Genomic DNA, 7,270 nt, shown 5'->3' with positions numbered 1-7,270 from the left:
TTAGAGCTTCCCAGAGAGCTTGGGGGAGAGCGCTGTCTGAACTTGGCCCCCAAATTCTAGTGCTAAGGTCAGGTTTCATGGAGATGAACAAACCATATCCCCCCTTGCAAACGCACTCCTTGAGTCAGATGAGGACCAGCCTCAGAGTTTGCATCCTTCCCTCCTTCCCCCGACACCCCCATCCCCAGTCCAAATGCTTGCTCTGTCAGGCCTGGATAGGAATCCCTTGACCAAAAGGACGGAACTACTGGGAGCCCAACTCCCAGCATGCTGGGCTCTGAAGTCCTACGCTGCAGCGGGGAGGCGTTGGCACGTTTGGCACAGGGTTGCTTCCCTTTCTCAGAAAAGGCATAAGATACAAAGGCAGCTGGGTGCTTGAGAGGGCCTGTCCCGAGGCAGAGGCAGCCACAACAGAGGTGACCAGTACAGGCAGATGTGGACACCCGTATTCAGTGTGGACACTGACCCGTGACTATGGAAAAGTGGTGTCAGCTCAAGAAAAGGGTTGTCCCCTGTTGCTTGGGCAAATCTGTCACTCTTGCTCATGGCTGTATTCCCAGCACTTAGGGAAAGGCCTGACCTGGGAGCTGCCAGGTGTGGCATACACGGGCCCTGGGCACAGCTATGAGAACAGCAGAGGGCGCTCCGTTCTCCCTCCGCGAAGGCACAGAAGGTTCGGCTTGGTTCAGAGAGGAGGGAGAAAGCTCAGAGACACCCCACACTCAACCCCCAGTTGGCATCTGAGAGTCCCGAGGCTGGGCCTAGCCATAGAGACCCACTTCTCTTTCTTCCGCTTCCTCAGCCTCCAGCCCCAGTCCATGGGGGACCACCTGGTCAGCCTCCCAGAGGTGGGCTCGAGACGGGACCGAGGGGACGGGGTCCTCCCGTAGCCAGGGGTGCAGCAGGATGCCCGAGGCGCTGAGCCGCTCAGATGGCTCCTTCCGAAGGAGGCAGCGGACCAGGCAGCGAGCAGGAGCTGAGAGGCCCTCGGGTAGGGCGAAGGCCCCGCGACGTATCTTGCCAAAGAGCAGGGCTGGCTCTGTGTCCTGGAAGGGGTAGTGGCCAGCCAGCATGGTGAAGAGCGCCACGCCCAGGCTCCAGACATCCGCCGCCTTGCCAGAGTACGATGCCCGGGAGCTGAGGATCTCGGGACCCACGTAGGCCGGGCACGCGTGCTTGTCCCATAGAGAGTCATCCGGGCCCGTCAGCACAAAGGCATCTTCCAGGTTCTCCAGCACCAGCTGCGTCCTGAGACAGGGAGAAAACACGGGGAGCGGGGTGTGAGCTCCTAGCGGGATGCCCCCCAACCCCACCACCATCACCCCCATACTATCACCCTTGACTGCTGGCACCCACTTCCCAGAGACACGAGCCAGCCCTGGGAGACTGGATGCCGGATCCCTCTTACAGATGAGGCTCAGAGAGGCTAAATCGTTTCTCAAGGCCACAGAGCAACTGAATATGTATATAATGCTGAAAGGAACATGCTTCCTGACAGGCCCTCTGGAGGGGGTGTAGGGAGCAGACTCAGGGTCTCCTAAGGCAGGGACTAACTTAGGGTCCAGGCTGTTAGGGACTAGAGAGAAATGGCTTGGCAGAAACCCAGCCTTAAAAGTTTACCAATGGGGGGGCTGGATTGATAGCACAGTGGGTAGGGCATTTGCCTTGCATGTGGCCGACCCGGGTTCGATTTCCGGCATCCCATGTGGTCCCCCAAGCACTGCCAAGAGTCATTCCTGAGTGCATGAGTCAGGAATAACCCCTATGCATTGCCAGGTGTCACTCAAAAAGCAAATAAATAAATAAAAAAGTTTACCAGTGGAGCTGGAGTAATAACAGTACAGTGGGTAGGGAGCTTGCCGTGCACAAGGCCAACCCAGATTGGATCCCCAGCACCCCATAGGGTCCCCTGAGCCTGCCAGGAGTGGTCCCCTGAGTGCACAGAGCAGGAGTAAGCCCCTGAGCACCGCTGGGTATGCCCTCCTCCCCCCCAAAAATGTTTACCCCCTAATACAGTCAGTTCCATCTGTTTTGTCGGTTACCCGGGGCCCTGGAATTCCGGAAAAATTTTAACAATCTGGCCCTTCCCTGAACCAGTGGGGAAACTGAAGTCCAGAGAGCCTGGGTCCACCCTGCTACAGTCCAGCCCAGCCTGGCCACGCCCCTCTCAAGCCCAGTGATTTAGGAGCCGGACTCCTGGGTCACTTCAGGCTCTGCATTCCGCTGACCCGACCAGCCTGAGCCCTGGGTGGCACGGGGCGCTGCAGGTAAGGCTCCATTCACTCTGCTCCCACCCACCCCACCCCTACCCAGCCTCCAGGGGCTCCCCACTGCGCCCCTGGCCAGTCGGTGGCCCCAGCCCAGGCCTCCCGGGTTGGGGCACGCTCTGCACCCCCTGCGCCTCCAGGTCCCACTCACCGCTCGGCGTCGGCGAAGACGAAGCGCCGCAGCTTGAGGTCGCGCAGGACCAGCCGGTGCTGGTGGCAGTGCGCCAGGGTGGCGGCCATCTGGCGGAAGAGCGCGGCGGCCTCGGGCTCGGGCAGGCGGCGGCGCCGGCGCACCAGGCTGTGCAGGTCCCCATGCGGCCGCGGGAAGAAGGCGTAGAGGTGCCGCGCGCCCGCCACCAGCTCGGCCGGCCGCGCCACGCGCCCGTCGGGGGGCAGCCGCGAGTAGGGCTCCAGCACGGCCGGCGCGTCGCTCAGCGGGTACACCTGCGGACAGACACGCCGCCAGCTGGCACGGTGCGAGCCCTCCACCCAGAAGCCAGCTCGGCATTCGGGAAGATCCTCCCTGCGCTCCCTCCAGCGTCTCTGCTCTCATTATTATTATTACTATTATTATTATTATTGCTTTTTGGGTCACACTTGGCGATGCACAGAGGTTACTCCTGGCTCTGCACTCAGGAATCACCCCCGGCAGTGCTCAGGGGACCATATGGGATGCTGGGAATGGAACCCCGGTTGGCCACGTGCAAGGCAAACGCCCTACCCGCTGTGCTATTGCTCCAGCCCCTCTTATTATTTTTTTTTGGGGGGGGGGAGGGAGTAGGGGGCACACCTGGCAATGATCAGGGCTTACTCCTGGCTCTACACTCAGGGATCATGCCTGACGGTGCTCGGGGGACCACATGGGATGCTGGAGATTGCTCTGTGATGGGCCCTGTGTAAGGCAAGTGCCCTACCCCCTGTATCATCTTTCCGGATGAGTCCTTTTTTATCCCCCCCCCTTTTTTTTAGGGGTCAAGTATTCCTGGACGCTGAGGTTTGATCCTGCGTCAGCCACGTGGAAGGCAAGCACCTTAACACTGTACTAGCTCTCTGCCCCCTCATGTCTGTCCTTTTATTTATTGGACTTTTGGCCACACCCACGATGTGCAAGGTTTACTTCTGCCTCTGCACCCAGGAATTACTCCTGGCAGTGTTCGAAGCACCAATGGGATGCTTGACATTGATCTCAGGTGGACCATGTGCAAAGCAAATGCCCTACCTGCTGTACTTTCTCTCTGGCCCCCTCTCTTCTCTGCTCTTAGGTAAAGGTAAAGGTCCTCCTGCTGTTCATCGATTTGCTCGAGCAGGCCCAGTAACGTCTCCATTGGAGACTTTGTTGTTACTGTGTTTGGCATATCGAATACGTCACGGGTAGCTTGCCAGGCTCTGCCATGCGGGCGAGATACTCTCGGTAGCTTGCCGGGCTCTCCGAGAGGGGCAGAGGAATCGAACTCGGGTTGGCCATGTTGGCCGCGTGCAAGGCAAATGCCCTGCCGCTGTGCTATCGCTCCAGCCCTTTCTGCTCTTAACTGTACTTTATTTTATTTATTTATTGCTTTTTGGGTTACACCCGGAAATGCACAGAGGTTACTCCTGGCTCAGACACACAGGAATTATTCCTGGCGGTGCTCGGGAGACCATATGGGATGTTGGGAATCAGCCCAGTCAGCTGCGTGCAAGGCAAATGCCCTATCCACTGTGCTATTGCTCCAGCCTCCTATTTTATATTTAATGTTTGGCTCTTTGGGCAGGGGGGGGGTCACACCCTGTGATGCTCAGGGCTTACTCCTGGCTCTGCACTCAGGAATTACTCCTGGTGGTGCTTGGGAGACCATATGAGATGCAGGGGATCGAACTTGAGTCGACTGCATGCATGGCAAATGCCCTACCTGCTGTCCTATTGCTTTGGCCTCCTTAACTGCACTTTATAAGGCGTAAAGCTTCAGAGAGTTGAAAACTAACAGATGCCCCCCACAAAACTGACCCTAAACCAGGGGAAATCCAGACCGCAGGCCCAGGAGAAGCAGCTGTGCCTTCCCTGGGACCTTCTCCCCTCCTCAGCCCTTCTCATTCTTTCTCTGAGCAGGGGCCTGGCACCCGACACCAGCCGCTGGAGTGTTCGGGTTGTGGGGGCTAGGTGGAGCCCTGAAAGTGAGTCCTTCTCACTGATGGGAGAGCCCACGCTCTGGGCAGCAGGCTCCTGAGACTGCACACCACACACGCACACTCATGCACAGACACACAAAACACATAGACACACGTATGCACGCATGCACACTCATGCACAAACAAAACACAGACACACTCCTATACACGCACACACACATTCATGCACACACAAAATACATGCACGTTCATGCACACACTCATACACAGACACTCATGTTCACACACTCATGCAAAAAATAGATACTCATACACATATGCACACTCATGCACACACAAACACACCCTAAAATAGACACACATTCATATATGCACACACTCATACACACAAACATATTCACACAACAGACACACACACACACTCGTACACAAATACTCATACACAAATACACAAAACATACACACAGTCACAAACATACAAAACAGACATACTCACACACTCACACACACATGCATATCCAAAACAGATACACATTCATACACATATGCACACTCACACACAAACATTCATACACACTTAAGCACAAACACAAAACACAGACACACACAAAACACACACACTTTCATACACTCACACAACACTTGTACTCACACATGCACACTCATGCACATATAGACATACACATGTACAAACACACAGAACACACAGACACACAAAAACTCACACACACCAGACATTCATACTCTTCCGCACACACGCTCACAAACACATTCACACAATCACACACACTCTCACACAATCACACATGCCAAAAGCAACAAGGGCCCCCTGCCCCCCTTTCTACCTGGGTCTCCCCCATTTTCCTTCCTTCTGCAAACCAAGAGCAAACCTTCCCTGTAAGTCTGGACCCCCTCCCCGAGCATGCAGCACACAGCCAGGCTCAGACTCAGCAGGACACTCTCTGTGACAGACCAGTGATTGCATCCTTCTGAGCCTTTGTGTCCCATCTGTAAAATGGGCTCAATAGTACTTTACTGACTATGTGAAGATTAGAAAAAAAGTATGCCCAGGAAGCAATCACCACAGTACCTGATACTCAGGAAACACCCATTGTTATACTTTTTCTTCTCATCTCATCCATTTTCCTTCCTTCCTTCTATTTTGTGTGTGTGTGTGGGGGGGGGTGGCTGGATTGCATCTGGCACTGAGAGATCACTTCTGGCAATGCTCGCGGGACCATGTCATGCCAGGATTGAACCCAGGTCAGTTGCATGCAAGGCAAACGCCCTACCCGCCCTACCCGCTGTGCTATTGCTCTGCCCATCAGCTCTGTCCTCAATGCCTATGACATGTCAAGTCCTTTCCTAGCTCCTGCCTGGAATGCAGGACCTTGTCGTAGGAGCCAGCCGGATGCTGCGTGGTTCTGTGCATAACCCTTTAATGCTCTCCAATGAACCTGTCTTTCCATCAATAAAAAGTCACAGACTAGACCCAATGACCTCCAGGATCCTAGCAGTCCTAAAGTCCACCACTTCTCACCCTTCCCTTGTGCAAATGCCCTCTAAGGCTCCCTCCACAGCTCTATGCATGCCCTTTGCAAATGCTTTCACAGCCTGGCAGCCCTGCCCCTGCTTTCTTCCTGTTGCACCCCGCCCCCGTGCCCTCCAACCATAGGAAAGTCCATTTCTTGTTTCTGCAAGTGCCTTACCCACTGTGCTAGCTCTCCAGCCCCGCCAAGTCCTTTCCTTCTTTCCTAAGCACCTTACCTGCTGTGCTATCTCTCTGGCCCCTCAAGTCCTTTTCTTGTTTCTGCAAGCGCCGTACCCGCTATCTCTCCAACCCCATCAAGTCCTTTGCTTGTTTCTGCAAGCACCTTACCCTCTGCGCTATCTCTCCAGCCTCACCGAGTCCTTCTCTAGCTACTGGAAGCACCTTACCCTCCGTGTTATCTCTCTGGCCCCTCAAGTCCAGTCCTTTGCTTATTTCTGCAAGCGCCCTACCCACTGTGCTATCTCTCCCGCCCTGCTGAGTCCTCTTCCTTCTCTGCAGCACCAGACTCTCTCTCTCAGCCTCTGCGCTGGCTCCTTCCCTGCCCAAAACTCCCTTCTCCAGCTTCTTCCTGGCTAACACCTACTCAGCCTGTACCCTCAACTGCACGAGAGGCTTCTCCCCTGTGTTCCCGTGGCACCATCCACTTCTCCCAGCGCTTTTCCCAAGAGGTCCTGAGCCGTGATTCCTACCTCCATTTCCCCCAACAAACACAGAACTCATGTCAGATGAGGACCCCTGCAACCCCACCAGTCTTTCGGGGTTCCTGATGGGCAGGAGAACACCCTGTGGACGTACCTTGCAGGTGTATTCTGTGCCTGTGGGGCAGTGCAGGGCGCGGAAGGCCCGGCCACCATCCTCAGGCTCCAGGAGGACATAGGGCCCGAGCTGGGAGGCTGCGGTTACTATCGGGTCACGCACTGGAGTAGGGGTCGTGCTGAGGGGCAGCAGGCAGGCAGGTGGCTTGCGCTGGGACTCACTTCGAGCTTGTTTCCGGCTGGGACATTCTGTGTCAAGGTCATCGTCCAGCTCCAACCGCTTCTTCCTGGAGGAGGCGCCCATTGGAGCAACTAGAGGAGTGGCTCGCATCTAAAAAGAAGGGGAGAAAATTCTGGTATGCGGGTCTTGTGACTGAAATCTCCAGGCTTTCTTGGGGTCAGGATGGGCTACCTCCCCCCCCCCACCTCCCTGTACTTCTGGAAACCTCAGCAGTCACACCCACACCCCAAAGCAGCCACCCAATTGAAAAGCTACTCCAGCCTTACTGTCCTGATAAAAATACCGAATGCCCTGAACAAACACCACGACCTCTTAGCGCCTGTATTGCAAACCATAATGCACAAAAGGA

At 55.5% G+C, this 7,270-nt stretch overlaps 1 protein-coding gene across 1 annotated transcript; it reads right to left on the bottom strand.

The window, feature by feature from the left end:
• Positions 1 to 346: 346 nt before the first annotated feature.
• LOC130030228 (tribbles homolog 3-like) lies at positions 347 to 7,011 on the bottom strand. The gene is made up of 3 exons (XM_056121458.1): positions 6,721 to 7,011; positions 2,419 to 2,711; positions 347 to 1,248 (listed from the first exon to the last, which is right to left on the bottom strand). Exons 1-3 carry the CDS (start codon positions 7,009 to 7,011, stop codon positions 762 to 764), a joined length of 1,071 nt encoding a protein of 356 aa, XP_055977433.1. The 3' UTR covers positions 347 to 761.
• Positions 7,012 to 7,270: the final 259 nt, after the last annotated feature.

Source organism: Sorex fumeus, unplaced genomic scaffold (assembly GCF_029834395.1).
Source record: "Sorex fumeus unplaced genomic scaffold, SorFum_2.1 ptg000044l, whole genome shotgun sequence".
Lineage (NCBI taxonomy): Eukaryota > Metazoa > Chordata > Mammalia > Eulipotyphla > Soricidae > Sorex > Sorex fumeus.
This window is presented reverse-complemented; position numbering and strand designations above follow the sequence as displayed.

Coding starts and splice junctions, on each gene's coding strand:
- LOC130030228 (XM_056121458.1), bottom strand. CDS start 7,011: ATGCGAGCCACTCCTCTAGTTGCTCCAATGGGCGCCTCCTCCAGGAAG. Junction 2,712..6,720: donor GCACAGAATACACCTGCAAG/GTACGTCCACAG, acceptor GTCTGTCCGCAG/GTGTACCCGCTGAGCGACGC. Junction 1,249..2,418: donor GTCTTCGCCGACGCCGAGCG/GTGAGTGGGACC, acceptor TCCCTGTCTCAG/GACGCAGCTGGTGCTGGAGA.